Source organism: Aegilops tauschii, chromosome 2, assembly GCF_002575655.3.
Source record: "Aegilops tauschii subsp. strangulata cultivar AL8/78 chromosome 2, Aet v6.0, whole genome shotgun sequence".
NCBI classification, from domain to species: domain Eukaryota; kingdom Viridiplantae; phylum Streptophyta; class Magnoliopsida; order Poales; family Poaceae; genus Aegilops; species Aegilops tauschii.
The window spans coordinates 334,173,185-334,192,330 of record NC_053036.3 but is presented as its reverse complement, the minus strand read 5'-3'; the positions used below and the strand labels follow the sequence as shown (position 1 = coordinate 334,192,330).

General features: G+C 45.9%; 1 protein-coding gene across 1 annotated transcript; it reads left to right on the top strand.

Annotated features, from left to right (window-relative positions):
- The first annotated feature begins 17,253 nt into the window (after positions 1 to 17,253).
- On the top strand, positions 17,254 to 18,060 carry LOC109748208 (flowering-promoting factor 1-like protein 4). Its single transcript, XM_020307244.4, has one exon. It carries the CDS (start codon positions 17,370 to 17,372, stop codon positions 17,697 to 17,699), a length of 330 nt encoding a protein of 109 aa, XP_020162833.1. The 5' UTR covers positions 17,254 to 17,369; the 3' UTR covers positions 17,700 to 18,060.
- Positions 18,061 to 19,146: the final 1,086 nt, after the last annotated feature.

Below are 19,146 nucleotides of genomic sequence, written 5' to 3'. Positions count from 1 at the left end.
GGCGTACCACAGAACGAAGGAAACAACCTTGTGTTCGACCGGCCACAGTGGAAACGGGATCCTGTTCACCGGGAGGGGTCTGGCGTACCGCAAAACGGAGGAAACGGACTTCTGTTGGACTTCCTACGGTGGAAAGGGTCCTGTTTGATCGGGAGGGGTGTGGCGTACCGCAAAACGGAGGAAACAGACTTGTGTTGGAGCGCTACGGTCGAAACGGGGGTCCTGTTCATCAGGAGGGGTGTGGCGTACCGCAAAACGGGACTCCATGGGATACTGTTCATCTCCACCGTCGACCTCCTCCAGCCTCCACGGGCTACTGTTCATCCATCGTCGACCTCCTCCAGCCTCCACCTGCGACTGTTCATCCACGGGCTCCTATTCATCCAGCCTCCACCGCTCCTCCACCGGCTACTATTCAACCAGCCCTCTCCACGGGGTCCTGTTCATCTCCACCGTCGACCTCCTCCAGCCTCCACGGGCTACTGTTCATCCAGCCCTCCACGGGCTAATGTTCATCCAGCCCTCCACGGGTTCGTCCTGTTCATCCAGCCCTCCACGGGTCCTGTTCATCCAGCCCTCCACGAGGTCCTGTTCATCCACCGGCTCGATCGATCGGGGTACTGTTCATCCAGCGGCAACGGCCTCTACTACCACGGGTTCATGTTCATCCACCCCCCACCGGGAACTGTTCATCCAAACCCCCCAACAACGCTCACTGTTGATCCAGAGGCAGCATCGATCAGCTTCAGTTAGCAGCAGTAGCGAAGGAATCACTCGGCTTCAGTTAACAGCAAGGGATCGATCGATCGCTTAACTTTTAGCCTGCAGTGCAATCGCTCGGGTTTAGTTAGAGCCCAACGCCTCGCTCGGGTTCAGTTAGAGCCCAACGCCTCGCACCCACGCACGTACGTGTACGAGAGAAATGCGCATCGCTCGGCCCCCGACCACCCACCGTAACCGGGAATTCCCCGATATTTTCCTCGCCCTCGCTTCTACCACGGTTTTTTCCGTCATGGACGGCCCAAAGAATGTCATACAGCTGCGTCTCCGGCCCGCCCAGGACAAAAATCCCATTTTCTGTGTTGATTTTTTGTCATAGAAGTAGGACCCCACCACATCTATGATGATACCGGGTTTTGTCACAAATATCGTCATAGAAGTGTCATAAGTATGACCGAAAAAATCTTCGTTCGGCCCAAAATGTCACGGATGTGTCTTTTTTTTGTAGTGGAGCCCGTACAGAATTACTTCTCTTACAGAGAGTTGTCAAAGAAAACCTTGTGTGGTTTGTCCCGCTCATGCTGCGCCGTCGTCCACCCTAGCTCAGCTACTCCAACGACAGAAGGGTCCACCACAGCAGGGATCCGGCCTCTAGACTGTCTTTCGCCGCCTCAGATCTTCTTCCCCGCCGCCGGCAGCCACGACAACTGCATTACCATCATCAACTGAGCAGATGACCTCGAGGTCTACACGGGTCTTCAAGAGAGGTCGCACTCTTTCGTGTCTGCTTACGTTATGCATCGCTTAATATTACATGCTACTTTATCATCCTGTTCACCGATTGGACTCTGAGTCAACTCCAAACTAATGGTCAAACTTTAGTTTTTAAATGGTTGTGGGGTACTTATCAGGGCCGCAATCAATAGTATCTATCTACTATCTGCTTAATCTCTGGTGTCTACTATGAGTTTCATGTTGGGTGGGAAACAAACAGTAAAGAAGCCATTATCTATATTTTTTAACTGAAGCCATTATCTGGCAGCTATCATTGGTTTTGGGTCTATCCATAGGTTGCTACCATCACTCTGGATTTTTGCATGCACTCCTTTCATAATCTCACTATGTTTTATTCCTATGCATGTCAGTTATTGTACACAATGGAACTGAACATGTAGAGCACAAGAGACGAGCCTTGCGTGGCAATAAAATTTCATGTAGACGTCGCTCCATGGTGGGCGCAAAGGCAGCCCCCCTCCACACATTTCAGATTGTAATCGAGAGGAAGATAACTATTCTGAGGGGCATTCAGAAGGAGAAGACCACTCCTATTTACCCCCTGAGGTCTTCGCTCTAACTTGGCATGTTGATGTTGGTAATATCATGCATATGGTGCCTTGCATTGCTTACTTTATACATCAAATATGTCATCTACTTTGTTTAGACATGCTTTGTGTGAATGCCATCTGTTTAGTTTCTTTATCGTATATGTGAATTATGGAACGCCATCTTGTTTAGCCGGGCATCATATATGTGAATTTTGCAATGCCATCCTGCTTAGCCATCCTTTTTTTATTACGTATTACATTTGTCAACAATGTTAGTACATTCAACTACTCTTCGTGTGCATTAGCCATTTGACACGGTGATGGAAAATTCTGGAGTGAAAACAAGGTCTTCAGAGGAGACTATGCTATTTGACGGAGCGCATATCTCGCTGGTTACAGATAGCTCCTCAGAGGAGGATTCAGAGACAGATGACCAGTCCTATCCCCCCCCCCCCGAGGTGTATGCTCTAACTTGGCAGGGTTATGTTGCTCATATCGTGCGTATGGTGTCTTGCATTGCTATGTCATTTGATTAGTTTAGACATGCTTTGTGTGAGTGCCGCCTGTTTAGTGTCTAATTACCATATATGCGAATTATGCAATACCATCTTGTTGCAAGACATTATATATGTGAATTATGCAATGCTATCTTGTTGCAAGGTGTTATATATGTGAATTATGCAATGCCATGTTGTTTAGCCAATCATCACATGTGAATTATATCATGCTATCCTTTTTCGTATTACGTGTTCCATTTGTCGACAACGTTTGTATATTCAACTACTCTTCCTGTGCATCAGCCATTTGAAGCGGTGATGGAAGTATCTGGAGTGAAAACAAGGTATTCCGAGCAGACAATGCCAGCTGCTGAAGCAGACATCTTGTTGGTTATAGATAGCTCCTCAGAGGAGGATTCAGAGACTGATGACCAGTCATATTTCCCCCCTGAGGTCTATGCTCAAACATGGTAGGTTTATATTACTCATGTCATGCATGTTATCTTGCATTGCTTAGGTTTTACATCATATATGCGATTGCCATCTGCTTACTTGCTTACTCTATAAATCATATATTTGAATTATATCATGCCATCATGTTTACATAGACAACATCTATCTGAATTATGGCATGCCAACCCATTTAATAAAGACATCATATAGTTATATCATCTCATCCTGTTTAGTGTTACAGTCATCATATTTTGAATTATGTCATTCTATCTGTGAATTATATCACGCTATCATGTTTCCATAGGCGGCATGTATGTGAATTATGGCATGCCAACCTATTTAATAAACACATTATATAGTTATATCATATCATCTTGTTTACATAGTCATCATATTTTGAACTACGGCTTTCCATCTTTTTTAGTTAGCCATCATATATGTGAAATTGTGTCATGCTATCCTGTTTAGCTAGCCATCATATATGTGAAATTGTGTCATGCTATCCTGTTTGGTTAGACAACATAAATGTGAATTATTTCATGCCCTCTTTTATTCCCCACTATCCATTGCACCTGACTATACAATGTATGTACATTCAATTACTTTTCTTGTTTATCAGCCATTTGAATTGGAAAGGGTGATGGCAGTATCAAGGGAGTAACAACACGGTCTTCAGAAAAGATAGTGCTACCAGTCGATGCAGATAGAACCACGGTTGTACTTGCCCAAGAACCAGCCCCACCACACATAACCCAGACTCTCGCGGATTGTACCCCTACCCAGTCGAACAGAGAACCAACTACACCCCTTCTAACCCCAACCCCAGCAGATAGTACCCTGGTTCCAGTTGACACAACACTGTCTCCACCACAGAGCACCCAAACACGGGCAGTTAGTAAGGGAACTGCAGTTCCCCAAGCATGACGACCACCACTCCGAATCCTAACTCAACGCCTAAAGCAGAAGAAGAATTGTTCTCACGTCAGGTTCTGTAGCTATGGTTCATACTCCTTTGCTCTTGCATCACTGTATTTACTCATACCAACTATTTTCAAATTTGAAGGATGGAATTGAAACTCCAATGGCGCAACATGTATGTTTTAAACCTGTTTCTTTAACTGGTTTGCTGTTGTAACTTGCTCTATGTTGATTTCAGTTTCAATTGAATAAACAGTTATGTTCTCATGTCATGCACATTACAAGTGTTGTTATTGCTCTGTAGTTTCCCACACTTATATTCTGTCTATTCTGCTTTGTCTTGAACAAATATTAATTGAACTGAGTCTCTATCTTGATTTGGCAACAAAAACTAGAATGATATAGACCATAAAGTGACCATGGTACATAGATATATGTTTGTTTCATGATGTTATCCTAACAACTTTACTACCGAACTGATTTACCAAAATGAGTTTCATATACAACATGGTAAACCTGTGATGTGTCTGTTTGTTTCTCTTTTAGAATGCAGACAAAATATTGGAGAAGAGTACCCCGTTATGCAATGGTAAAGGAAGTAATGCAGATAAGGTTCAAGATAGTGAGACATCCCTGTTGGTCTCCAAGAAAGCTGATAAAAACTATATTGAAGACACTGAGACAACCCCACAGTCCTATCTTGATGTAGTGTTGGAGTTACTGGCCACTGCTGCTGGCACCAGCTCTTCGAACTCGCTGCCTGAATCAGTTCGGCTTCTTGAGTCTCAACTTCAAGTTAAAAGACATCGATCAGATGTTCTGTGACAGGAAGTCGAAGGACTGAGGGAGTCCCTGCAGAATTCAGATGCATACTTTCTAGTGCAACAACAAGCACTGGAGGATTTAAGCGCCAAACAAGAGAAAGTTAATAAGCTTGCTAAGCATCTTGCCAGCATTATAGGTACCGAGGATATTGTTTCTTGAGCTCTTCTAAAGTGGTTTCAGTTCTGGACTTGTTTTGCTGCGGCGTTTATTTGCACTGGTCGCCAACTTTGACAACCAGTGTATGTGATATGCTGCTTTGTTCCCTATATTTGCACTGGTGGCGAACTTTGATGCCCAGTGGATGTAATATGTGTAATAGACATGATAGTCTAGCGTAAGTTGCTTGCTTATTTATTTCCTTATTGTCTTGTTTATTTGTTTGCTTGTAGTCAGTGTAGTTCTTTTTCCGCGGTTTGCTAGTGGCCACAGTAACCTATTTCTTCAAACTAGGCCACAATAACCATGGGCTACATATTTACTGTAGTGACCCTGGGCCTCCTACGGGCCGTAGAAACAATGGGCCTTCTAAGGACCGTAGAAACAATGGGCCTTCTACGGGCCGTAGAAACAATGGGCCTTCTATGGGTCGCAACATCAATAGACCTTCTACGGGCCGTATGATCGATTCGCCAAACATGGGACAATAACATACCACATTATGGGCCATAAACGGAATAGAGTTGGAATCGTCCGTTCATGGGCCGACCATAACGGGCCATCGTTAGTCGGCCGTATTTGATGACGCTATGAAAACGGCCCAACGGATTAAAGGGTCGTAAACAGGCCGCAAACGGGCTGACTGTAACCACGGGCTGAATTTGGCCCACAAGCAGTAAAGGCCAGTAACGGGCCGTAAGTAACCGAATGCTAGAAATGATCCCAATAATAAATGGGCCCTGAGAAGGCCGAAGGGTAACACGGGTTGGAAACGGCCCAATGGCATAATGGGCCATTAATGGGTATAAAGCGGTACACTGTTCATTACGGGCCAGTTTCACCACGGGCCGTTAATGGGCCAAGAGTTACAAAGGGCCTCATATGGGCCGAAAGACATGGGCCATACATGGGCCGGAAGTTACAACGGGCTAGAATCATATTGGATGACCCAAATGAAGCTACTCGGCTTAATTCCGATAGGCCATAACGGGACGTGTGTTAGCGAGCCGTAAATGGGCTATATACGAACATGCCGTTAACAGGCTTTCCGTGGGCCGGCCCGCTATCTTCTGACCAAGTCAAACGGGCAGGACTTTTCACCGAAATGTGCCTCTGTTGGGCCATGCCACGTGTCCACGTATCATAGGCACCTCCTGTCCAATGAGTGGATGACATCTGTCCCAACGGTGAGCCAACACGTGTTTCCTCCGGCCAATGAGAATTTTATACGTGGAAAATCCCCATTGGTCCGGGTTGTTAATGTTGGAAATATGCCCTAGAGGCAATAATAAATGGTTGTTATTATATTTCTTTGTTCATGATAATCGTCTATTATTCATGCTATAATTGTATTGTCCGGAAATCATAATACATGTGTGAATGCATAGACCACAACGTGTCCCTAGTAAGCCTCTAGTTGACTAGCTCGTTGATCAACAGATAGTCATGGTTTCCTGACTATGGACATTGGATGTCATTGATAACGGGATCACATCATTAGGAGAATGATGTGATGGACAAGACCCAATCCTAAGCATAGCATAAAAGATCGTGTAGTTTCGTTTGCTAGAGCTTTTCCAATGTCAAGTATCTTTTCCTTAGACCATGAGATCGTGCAACTCCCGGAGACCGTAGGAGTGCTTTGGGTGTGCCAAACGTCACAACGTAACTGGGTGACTATAAAGGTGCACTACGGGTATCTCCGAAAGTGTCTGTTGGGTTGGCACAGATCGAGACTGGGATTTGTCACTCCGTGTGACGGAGAGGTATCTCTGGACCCACTCGGTAATGCATCATCATAATGAGCTCAATGTGACTAAGGCGTTAGTCACGGGATCATGCATTGCGGTATGAGTAAAGAGACTTGCCGGTAACGAGATTGAACAAGGTATTGGGATACCGACGATCGAATCTCGGGCAAGTAACATACCGATTGACAAAGGGAATTGTATACGGGATTGATTGAATCCTCGACACCGTGGTTCATCCGATGAGATCATCGTGGAGCATGTGGGAGCCAACATGGGTATCCAGATCCCGCTGTTGGTTATTGACCGGAGAGGCGTCTCGGTCATGTCTGCATGTCTCCCGAACCCGTAGGGTCTACACACTTAAGGTTCGGTGACGCTAGGGTTGTAGAGATATGTGTATGCGGAAACCCGAAAGTTGTTCGGAGTCCCGGATGAGATCCCGGACGTCACGAGAGGTTCCGGAATGGTCCGGAGGTGAAGAATTATATATAGGAAGTCAAGTTTCGGCCACCGGGAAAGTTTCGGGGGTTACCGGTATTGTACTGGGACCACCGGAAGGGTCTCGGGGGTCCACCGGGTGGGGCCACCTATCCCGGAGGGCCCCGTGGGCTGAAAGTGGAAGGGAACCAGCCCTTAGTGGGCTGGGGCCCCCCTTGGGCCTCCCCCCATGCGCCTAGGGTTGGGAACCATAGGGTGGGGGAGTTCCCCCTTGCCTTGGGGGGCAAGGCAACCCCTTCCCCCCTTTTGGCCGCCGCCCCCCCTTTGGATCTCATCTCCAGGGCCGGCGCCCCCCCAGGGGGCCTATATAAAGGGGGGGGGGGTAGGGAGGGCAGCAACACACAGCCTTGGGCGCCTCCCTCCTCCCCTACAACACCTCTCTCTCTCTCTCTCTCTCTCTCGCAGAAGCTCGGCGAAGCCCTGCCGGAGACCCGCTACATCCACCACCACGCCGTCGTGCTGCTGGATCTCCATCAACCTCTCCTTCCCCCTTGCTGGATCAAGAAGGAGGAGACGTCGCTGCACCGTACGTGTGTTGAACGCGGAGGTGCCGTCCGTTCGGCACTCAGTCATCGGTGATTTGGATCACGGCGAGTACGACTCCGTCATCCACGTTCAATGGAACGCTTCCGCTCGCGATCTACAAGGGTATGTAGATGCACTCCCTTCCCCTCGTTGCTAGTACACTCCATAGATGCATCTTGGTGAGCGTAGGAAAATTTTAAATTATGCTACGATTCCCAACAGTGGCATCATGAGCCAGGTCTATGCGTAGTTACTATGCACGAGTAGAACACAAAGCAGTTGTGGGCGTTGAGTTTGCCAATTCTTCTTGCCGCTACTAGTCTTTTCTTGTTTCGGCGGCATTGTAGGATGAAGCGGCCCGGACCGACCTTACACGTACGCTTACGTGAGACAGGTTCCACCGACTGACATGCACTAGTTGCATAAAGTGGCTAGCGGGTGTCTGTCTCTCCTACTTTAGTCGGAACGGACTCGATGAAAAGGGTCCTTATGAAGGGTAAATGGAAATTGGCAAATCACGTTGTGGTCATACGTAGGTAAGAACACGTTCTTGATAGAAACCTACAAACAACGTAAAAACTTGCAACAACAATTAGAGGACGTCTAACTTGTTTTTGCAGCAAGTGCTATGTGATGTGATATGGCCAGAAGATGTGATGAATGATATATGTGATGTATGAGATTGATCATATTCTTGTAATAGGAATCACGACTTGCATGTCGATGAGTATGACAACCGGCAGGAGCCATAGGAGTTGTCTTTATTATTTTGCATGACCTGCGTGTCATTGAATAACGCCATGTAAATTACTTTACTTTGTTGCTAAACGCGTTAGCCATAGAAGTAGAAGTAATCGTTGGCGTTACGACTTCATGAAGACACAATGATGGAGATCATGATGATGGAGATCATGGTGTCATGCCGGTGACGAAGATGATCATGGTGCCCCGAAGATGGAGATCAAAGGAGCATAATGATATTGGCCATATCATGTCACTATTTGATTGCATGTGATGTTTATCATGTTTTTGCATCTTATTTGCTTAGAATGACGGTAGTAAGTAAGATGATCCCTTATAATAATTTCAAGAAAGTGTTCACCCTAACTGTGCACCGTTGCGAAGGTTCGTTGTTTTGAAGCACCACGTGATGATCGGGTGTGATAGATTCTAACGTTCGAATACAACGGGTGTTGACGAGCCTAGCATGTACAGACATGGCCTCGGAACACACGCAATACACTTAGGTTGACTTGACGAGCCTAGCATGTACAGACATGGCCTCGGAACACGGAGGACCGAAAGGTCGAGCATGAGTCGTATAGAAGATACGATCAACATGGAGATGTTCACCGATCTTGACTAGCCCGTCTCACGTGATGATCAGACACGGCCTAGTTAAACTCGGATCATGTTTCACTTAGATTACTAGAGGGATGTCTATCTGAGTGGGAGTTCATTAAATAATTTGATTAGATGAACTTAATTATCATGAACTTAGTCTAAAATGTTTACACTATGTATTGTAGATCAAATGGCCAACGTTGTACTCAATTTCAACGCGTTCCTAGAGAAAACCAAGCTAAAAGATGATGGCAGCAACTATACGGACTGGGTCCGAAACCTGAGGCTCATCCTCATAGTAGCCAAGAAAGATTATGTCTTAGAAGCACCGCTAGGTGATGCACCAATCCCTGAGAACCAAGACGTTATGAACGCTTGGCAATCACGTGCTGATGATTACTCCCTCATTCAGTGCGGCATGCTTTACAGCTTAGAACCGGGTCTCCAAAAGCGTTTTGAGAAACATGGAGCATATGAGATGTTCGAGGAGCTGAAACTAGTTTTCCAAGCTCATGCCCGGGTCGAGAGATATGATGTCTCCGACAAGTTCTTCAGCTGTAAAATGGAGGAGAACAGTTCTGTTAGTGAGCTCATACTCAGAATGTCTGGGTTGCATAACCGCTTGTCTCAGCTGGGAGTTAATCTCCCGGATGACGCGGTCATTGACAGAATCCTCCAGTCGCTTCCACCAAGCTTCAAGAGCTTTGTGATGAACTATAATATGCAGGGGATGGAAAAGACCATTCCTGAGGTATATTCAATGCTGAAATCAGCGGAAGGGGAGATCAGAAAAGAACATCAAGTGTTGATGGTGAATAAAACCACTAAGTTCAAGAAGGGCAAGGGTAAGAAGAACTTCAAGAAGGACGGCAAGGGAGTTGCCGTGCCCGGTAAGCCAGTTACTGGGAAGAAGTCAAAGAATGGACCCAAGCCCGAGACTGAGTGCTTTTATTGCAAGGGAAGTGGTCACTGGAAGCGGAACTGCCCCAATACTTAGCGGACAAGAAGAAGGCCGGCAACACCAAAGGTATATGTGATATACAAGTTATTGATGTGTACCTTACCAGTACTCGTAGTAGCTCCTGGGTATTTGATACCGGTGCGGTTGCTCATATTTGTAACTCAAAACAGGAACTACGAAATAAACGGAGATTGGTGAAGGACGAGGTGACGATGCGCATCGGGAATGGTTCCAAGGTCGATGTGATCGCCGTCGGCACGCTACCTCTGCATCTACCCACGGGATTAGTTTTAAACCTCAATAATTGTTATTTAGTGCCAGCTTTGAGCATGAACATTGTATCTGGATCTCGTTTAATTCGAGATGGCTACTCATTTAAATCCGAGAATAATGGTTGTTCTATTTATTTGAGAGATATGTTTTATGGTCATGCCCCGCTGGTCAATGGTTTATTTTTGATGAATCTCGAACGTGATGTTACACATGTTCATAGTGTGAATACCAAAAGATGTAAAGTTGATAACGATTGTCCCACATATCTGTGGCACTGCCGCCTTGGTCACATTGGTGTCAAGCGCATGAAGAAGCTCCATGCAGATGGACTTTTGGAGTCTCTTGATTACGAATCATTTGACACGTGCGAACCATGCCTCATGGGTAAGATGACCAAGACTCCGTTCTCCGGAACAATGGAGCGAGCAACCAACTTATTGGAAATCATACATACCGATGTGTGCGGTCCAATGAGTGTTGAGGCTCGCGGAGGATATCGTTATGTTCTCACTCTCACTGATGATTTAAGTAGATATGGGTATGTCTACCTAATGAAACACAAGTCTGAAACCTTTGGAAAGTTCAAGGAATTTCAGAGTGAAGTTGAGAATCAACGTGACAGGAAAATAAAATTCTTATGATCAGATCGTGGTGGAGAATATTTAAGTCACGAATTTGGTACACACTTAAGGAAATGTGGAATAGTTTCACAACTCACGCCGCCTGGAACACCTCAGAGAAATGGTGTGTCCGAACGTCGTAATCGCACTCTATTGGATATGGTGCGATCTATGATGTCTCTTACTGATTTACCGCTCTCATTTTGTGGCTATGCTTTAGAGACTGCCGCATTCACTTTAAATAGGGCTCCGTCTAAATCCGTTGAGATGACACCGTATGAATTATGGTTTGGGAAGAAACCTAAGCTGTCGTTTCTAAAAGTTTGGGGATGCGATGCTTATGTCAAGAAACTTCAACCTGAAAAGCTCGAACCCAAGTCGGAAAAATGCGTCTTCATAGGATACCCTAAGGAAACCATTGGGTATACCTTCTACCTCAAATCCGAAGGCAAGATCTTCGTTGCCAAGAATGGGTCCTTTCTAGAGAAGGAGTTTCTCTCGAAAGAATTGAGTGGGAGGAAAGTGGAACTTGATGAGGTGATAGTCACCTCTTCCGAACCGGAAAGTAGCGCAGCGCGGGAAAATGTTCATGTGGTGCCTACACCGACTGGGGAGGAAGTTAATGATGATGATCATGAAGCTTCGGATCAAGTTACTGAACTTCGTAGGTCCACAAGGACACGTTCCGCACCAGAGTGGTACGGCAACCCTGTCCTGAAAATCATGTTGTTAGACAACGGTGAACCTTCGAACTATGAAGAAGCGATGGCGGGCCCGGATTCCGACAAATGGCTGGAAGCCATGAAATCCGAGATAGAATCCATGTATGAAAACAAAGTATGGACTTTGACTGACTTGCCCGATGAGCGGCGAGCCATAGAAAACAAATGGATCTTTAAGAAGAAGACGGACGCGGATGGTAATGTGACCATCTACAGAGCTCGACTTGTCGCTAAGGGTTATCGACAAGTTCAAGGGGTTGACTACGATGAGACTTTCTCACCCGTAGCGAAGCTGAAGTCCGTCCGAATCATGTTAGCAATTGCCGCATACTATGATTATGAGATATGGCAGATGGACGTCAAAACGGCATTCCTTAATGGCTTCCTTAAGGAAGAGTTGTATATGATGCAGCCGGAAGGTTTTGTCGATCCTAAGAATGCTAACAAAGTATGCAAGCTCCAGCGCTCAATCTATGGGCTGGTGCAAGCATCTCGGAGTTGGAACATTCGCTTTGATGAGATGATCAAAGCGTTTGGGTTTCACAGACTTATGGAGAAGCCTGTGTTTACAAGAAAGTGAGTGGGAGCTCTGTAGCATTTCTCATATTATATGTGGATGACATACTACTGATGGGAAATGATATAGAATTCTTGGAAAGTATAAAGGCCTATTTGAATAAGTGTTTTTCAATGAAGGACCTTGGAGAAGCTGCTTATATATTAGGCATCAAGATCTATAGAGATAGATCAAGACGCCTCATTGGTCTTTCACAGAGTACATACCTTGACAAGATATTGAAGAAGTTCAGTATGGATCAGTCCAAGAAGGGGTTCTTGCCTGTATTGCAAGGTGTGCAATTGAGCACGGCTCAATGCCCGACCACGGCAGAAGATATAGAAAAGATGAGTGTCATCCCCTATGCCTCGGCCATAGGGTCTATTATGTATGCCATGCTGTGTACCAGACCTGATGTAAACCTTGCCGTAAGTTTGGTAGGAAGGTACCAAAGTAATCCCGGCATGGAACACTGGACAGCGGTCAAGAATATCCTGAAGTACCTGAAGAGTACTAAGGATATGTTTCTCGTTTATGGAGGTGATGAAGAGCTCGTCGTAAAGGGTTACGTCGACGCTAGCTTCGACACAGATCTGGATGCCTCAAAGTCTCAAACCGGATACGTGTATATTTTGAATGGAGGAGCAGTAAGCTGGTGCAGTTGCAAGCAAAGCGTCGTGGCGGGATCTACATGTGAAGCGGAGTACATGGCAGCCTCGGAGGCAGCACAGGAAGCAGTCTGGATGAAGGAGTTCATTACCGACCTAGGGGTGATTCCGAATGCGTCGGGCCCGATGACTCTCTTCTGTGACAACACTGGAGCCATTGCCCTTGCGAAGGAGCCCAGGTTTCACAGGAAGACCAGGCATATCAAACGTCGCTTCAACTCCATTCGTGAAAGTGTTCAAAATGGAGACATAGATATTTGTAAAGTGCATACGGACCTGAATGTAGCAGATCCGTTGACTAAACCTCTCCCTAGGGCAAAACATGATCAACACCAGGACGCAATGGGTGTTCGATTCATCACAATGTAACTAGATTATTGACTCTAGTGCAAGTGGGAGACTGTTGGAAATATGCCCTAGAGGCAATAATAAATGGTTATTATTATATTTCTTTGTTCATGATAATCGTCTATTATTCATGCTATAATTGTATTGTCCGGAAATCGTAATACATGTGTGAATGCATAGACCACAATGTGTCCCTAGTAAGCCTCTAGTTGACTAGCTCGTTGATCAACAGATAGTCATGGTTTCCTGACTATGGACATTGGATGTCATTGATAACGGGATCACATCATTAGGAGAATGATGTGATGGACAAGACCCAATCCTAAGCATAGCATAAAAGATCGTGTAGTTTCGTTTGCTAGAGCTTTTCCAATGTCAAGTATCTTTTCCTTAGACCATGAGATCGTGCAACTCCCGGATACCGTAGGAGTGCTTTGGGTGTGCCAAACGTCATAACGTAACTGGGTGACTATAAAGGTGCACTACGGGTATCTCCGAATGTGTCTGTTGGGTTGGCATGGATCGAGACTGGGATTTGTCACTCCGTGTGACGGAGAGGTATCTCTGGGCCCACTCGGTAATGCATCATCATAATGAGCTCAATGTGACTAAGGCGTTAGTCACGGGATCATGCATTGCGGTACGAGTAAAGAGACTTGCCGGTAACGACATTGGACAAGGTATTGGGATACCGACGATCGAATCTTGGGCAAGTAACATACCGATTGACAAAGGGAATTGTATACGGGATTGATTGAATCCTCGACACCGTGGTTCATCCGATGAGATCATCGTGGAGCATGTGGGAGCCAACATGGGTATCCAGATCCCGCTGTTGGTTATTGACCGGAGAGGCGTCTCGGTCATGTCTGCATGTCTCCCGAACCCGTAGGGTCTACACACTTAAGGTTCGGTGACGCTAGGGTTGTAGAGATATGTGTATGCGGAAACCCGAAAGTTGTTCGGAGTCCCGGATGAGATCCCGGACGTCACGAGAGGTTCCGGAATGGTCCGGAGGTGAAGAATTATATATAGGAAGTCCAGTTTCGGCCACCGGGAAAGTTTCGGGGGTTACCGGTATTGTACCGGGACCACCGGAAGGGTCCCGGGGGTCCACCGGGTGGGGCCACCTATCCCGGAGGGCCCCGTGGGCTGAAAGTGGAAGGGAACCAGCCCTTAGTGGGCTGGGGCGCCCCCCTTGGGCCTCCCCCCATGCGCCTAGGGTTGGGAACCCTAGGGTGGGGGAGTTCCCCCTTGCCTTGGGGGGCAAGGCAACCCCTTCCCCCCTTTTGGCCGCCGCCCCCCCTTTGGATCTCATCTCCAGGGTCGGCGCCCCCCCAGGGGGCCTATATAAAGGGGGGGAGGGAGGGAAGCAACACACAGCCTTGGGCGCCTCCCTCCTCCCCTGCAACACCTCTCTCTGTCTCGCAGAAGCTCGGCGAAGCCCTGCCGGAGACCCGCTACATCCACCACCACGCCGTCGTGCTGCTGGATCTCCATCAACCTCTCCTTCCCCCTTGCTGGATCAAGAAGGAGGAGACGTCGCTGCACCGTACGTGTGTTGAACGCGGAGGTGCCGTCCGTTCGGCACTCGGTCATCGGTGATTTGGATCACGACGAGTACGACTCCGTCATCCACGTTCATTGGAACGCTTCCGCTCGCGATCTACAAGGGTATGTAGATGCACTCCCTTCCCCTCGTTGCTAGTACACTCCATAGATGCATCTTGGTGAGCGTAGGAAAATTTTAAATTATGTTATGATTCCCAACAGTTAACGGGTTATCGGATCCGAAACCGGACCCAGTAGCTTAACGGCGACCAGTTACAGTGGATGCCACGTGTCGGTTACCCTTGACGAAAACACTTCCATGACGCACCATTTATCGTCATGGAAGTGGACACTTACGTGATGATAATTTCGGTAATGTCATGGAATACTTCTACGACAGCACATGTATGACTATCTTGATTCTGTCATAAAATCGTCATGGATATACATGCATGACAGAAAACATGACCTACTGTGACAAACACGTATCATCACGGAAAAGTATTTCTTTGTAGTGAGGATATGGCAGCAGTGGTGGTATATGGGAGCGGTGGTATGATATGGCAGCGGCGATGAAGATGGTGTGGCGGCAGCGTGACAAACTGTGACAGAACTCGAAACTCTAAAGGACTAGACGTTAAGACCAGCAACTAGACATGACGATGCAACCGCAAATTCAATAAAGCAAATCCTATAAAAGATTATGCAAAGGATAAGATTGGTTCAGATATGATGAACTAACCCTAATTGTTTTTGGCTTTTTCGTGGACTGTAGGTATGAAGAACAGACTCGATCTAAACTATGAAAAACTGAAAAATCTCACCGAGCAACCAGGAAATCTGATACCACCTGGTAGAGGCAAAGGTGTCCCGTCTTTCGATGAGAAGGTGATTATCGTTTCGGAGGAGTAGACTTTGACGATCTGACTACGAATGTGTGAGGACATCGCGCCTTAGCAATCGCTAAACAAACTCCAAGAGGTTATTGACCATGCCAGAGCATGATCAACCTGACCATGAAGGTCTATTTCCTGCAAGCGAATGAAGAACAAGCAAGAAACTAAGATTGCAATCTGGATATTGCGAATATAAGATGAAAGCTTTATTGATCAATTGGGGTTCTGCGATGTCTTGGTCTGGTTGTTGAACACAAACGAAGTACGCGAAGATGTAGCTATGATGAACTTTTAATCTAAACAAAACCCAAAGTCTAAACGACGCCCTAAGGGTTGTATATATGGAGGAGTAGGGGGAATTTCATGAGACCCCTTGTAGGAGGGGTCCGAAACCAAGACTAACTTTGTTTCCCCACACATACGAACTCTAAAAATAGCCTATAAATAAGTATTTCAAAATTACATTGGCCTGACCCAATAATAAGGTGACGTAGCACCTATAATAGGCTTTGGACGAAATTTGTGATGTGGCATCTTGTATATTTCATCCAAGCCTTCATGCACCCATTAGGGTGGCTTCAAAGTCCTGAAATCATCATTTAAAACTCGTTCCTGTTCCTCTTGCACATGCCATCATCTTCATGCTTGTTCTTGCTCCAATGTTCATCCTTCTTGTTCAAGCTAAGCCCTTCATTTGTAAGCAAAACAAATGTATCCAATTTAGGAAACATCATATTCTCATCAACATTAGAATCATGACCAAGAAATGAAAGTACCTGGTAATTTAATTTGCGTGCGCGAGCTCTAGTAATTGGTCTAGTATGTATAGCAGCAGGGGTTGTGGGTGTAACAATGATATTGATGTCCTCATCAGTTAAGGTATCATTTAATCTTCAACATTATTCCTGGATCATCTATATGCTCGAGGGCGATAGTAGATTAAACTTAGGAATGTTGATAAGTATTAAATTTTTCTATAGTTTTGTATCTTTCATTCTTTAATATCATTAAATATGCATGGTGTTGCATGGACTTGGCATACTTGGTATCGACATGATATTAAATATATACCCTTTATCAAAAGATTAAAAAATAATATGAGAACCGACCTTTGGTTGGATGGCTATAAGTGGAGGTGACGTTCCTGTCGATAGCGAGGTGCCTGTGATGTCAATCTCAAAACTTGTCAGCTCAATCTTTCGAAATTGCTCATAGGTATGATGTGTGTCTATGTGTTACTAGCGGCGAGTGTATGTATATGTTTATGAGGGTCTGTGTCTATACTGTATTTATTAATTTAAAAAACATAGTTATTACAAGGTATATCTCTGCCCTTTTCCATCGTTATTATAGACGGCTTCAATGACCATCTTGCTTTTTCGTGGCCCAGAGGAACACAACAGATCTGGCCATCCATTCTGTGATCCAACGGTTGATTGTCAGTATTCGATTGGAAACTTCCAACTATGTTCTACTTCTATGGTTGGAGGCGCCGTGATTCCCGGGGGCCCACACCACCCCATTCCAAGGACACCACCGCTGAGCTGGCGGGACCCACCTTAGCCGATGCAGGAGCCACACCGTAATAAGCAGTGCACCCACGTCATCCCGGTAGCCTTTGCCCCTATATAAGCTCTGCACCTTCTTCCCACCTCTTTGCACCATCAATCACCATTGCTGATCGATCACCTCTGAAATCGATACATCTTGCAAGCTGTTAGCAAAAGCCTACAAGCTAGTCAAGTCAAGTGAAATAGCTAGCATGACTGGCGTGTGGGTATTCGAGGACGGGATCGTGAGGCGGGCGGACAACGAGGCGCCCGGCCGCGGCGGCGGGAGCGGGGCGCGGCCGGGCAAAGTGCTGGTGCATGTGCCGAGCGGCGAGGTGGTGACCACGTACGACGTCCTGGAGCGGCGGCTGCGGGAGCTAGGGTGGGAGCGCTACCTCAACGACTCGTGCCTGCTCCAGTTCCACCAGCGCTCCACCGTGCACCTCATCTCCGTCCCGCGAGACTTCGCCCGCCTCAAGCTCGTCCACATGTACGACGTCGTCGTCAAGACGCGCAACGTCTTCGAGGTTCGCGACGCGTGAGCTTCCAAGCTTGCCTGTCTGCCCTGGGTAAGATATACTGTAGATACCACGAGGTAGTCTTCGTCTACCTGGCAGGACGGCTGGCCGTCATATATATTACCACCGTACGTATGTAGTATTGTATATGTGTGCGATCGAAATACCACGGTACTACGTGCGCGTGCGTGTGGCTTTTGCTGGTCTGCATGTGTGTAGCTCAATACGCCCGGGGTCGTCTGGTGCTATCTCCAGCCGAATTGTTTGTACATATATATTACTATATTATAGTGTATGGTTTGTGAAGCTTGAGTGATAGATTCAGTGAACCGAATCAATCACTCATGCTCTATAAAATGCAATATAAATAAGAGATTTCCATTAATTAGTTACTTTAGATCTTTCTGTTCAAATTAGGGCTGTCATTCCTGCACTCTACATGGAACAAATATAACCAAATATAGATAAACAGATATGGCTTGCCATGATATTTCAGCCCAGAAATTGTTATGCTCCGCTAAAAATAATATTGTTTTGTACATATATTAGTAATTAGTTATAACTAAGGAAAGTTAAACGAATACATGTCCAAATGCACTCGCTCTTGAGAGTACACCAGAGGTCCAGAGCACCTTAGAAACACCATGGTACGAACCAATCGTGCTTGCGCTATGCAATACAGACTATTGATACTGAACGAGATTAAGCTCGCACCTGTTGTCTGTTGTGCAACTGTGTGCGTGGGTGAACCTTGTTCTACCGTTTGGCTGTGGTGGTTTGATTTATTTATAAAGCAAGGCGAAAGCCTTTTTCGGTAATAGTATTTCCCGAAGAACCCACACTTTCTGTCTTGCCATCCAAATGACATTTACATGTTTTTATGAAAGTTGACCAAAATAAACATACATTTACATAATTCACATAAAGTAGACCACTATTACGGACATGCTCATCTAAGATGGGTAATCACATTTTTTTCCGAAAAGAAGATTAAACATTCCGGCCTCTGCATCTGCAGATGCACACCACCATAATAATATTAAAATTGATACAAAGCAACAAGACAACGTGGCGTATTTGGTAAGCTATCTTAAAATGAATCTAAAGACACAAGGCGATGAGACAACCATAATCAATAAAGATAATATTGCCCCTTTATAGTACGTTTTAGGAGGGGTTGTACCGAAGCGGGACTCTTAGATGGACCACACTGGCTGAGCCTGACAAGCTATGAAAAAACACATACGACTAAGTCACTTTCTGCTGCACCAATCCATCAAGAAGTCAGAGCGAAAAAACAAAAGAAAAAACAATCACACCAACGTCACCACGTCCAGCCTGTTAGCGCAAGAATTTTCATCGTGGATGCCAGATCTAACACAACATGGCTACAACATCAGCATGGAGACAATGCCTTTAATAAGATAGTGACGCAAGTTCTTAGCTATTAGGTCCGACAAACAAAGACTAC

Bases quoted from the DNA above. Each gene is read 5' to 3' on its own strand.
- LOC109748208 (XM_020307244.4), top strand. From the start codon at position 17,370: ATGACTGGCGTGTGGGTATTCGAGGACGGGATCGTGAGGCGGGCGGAC.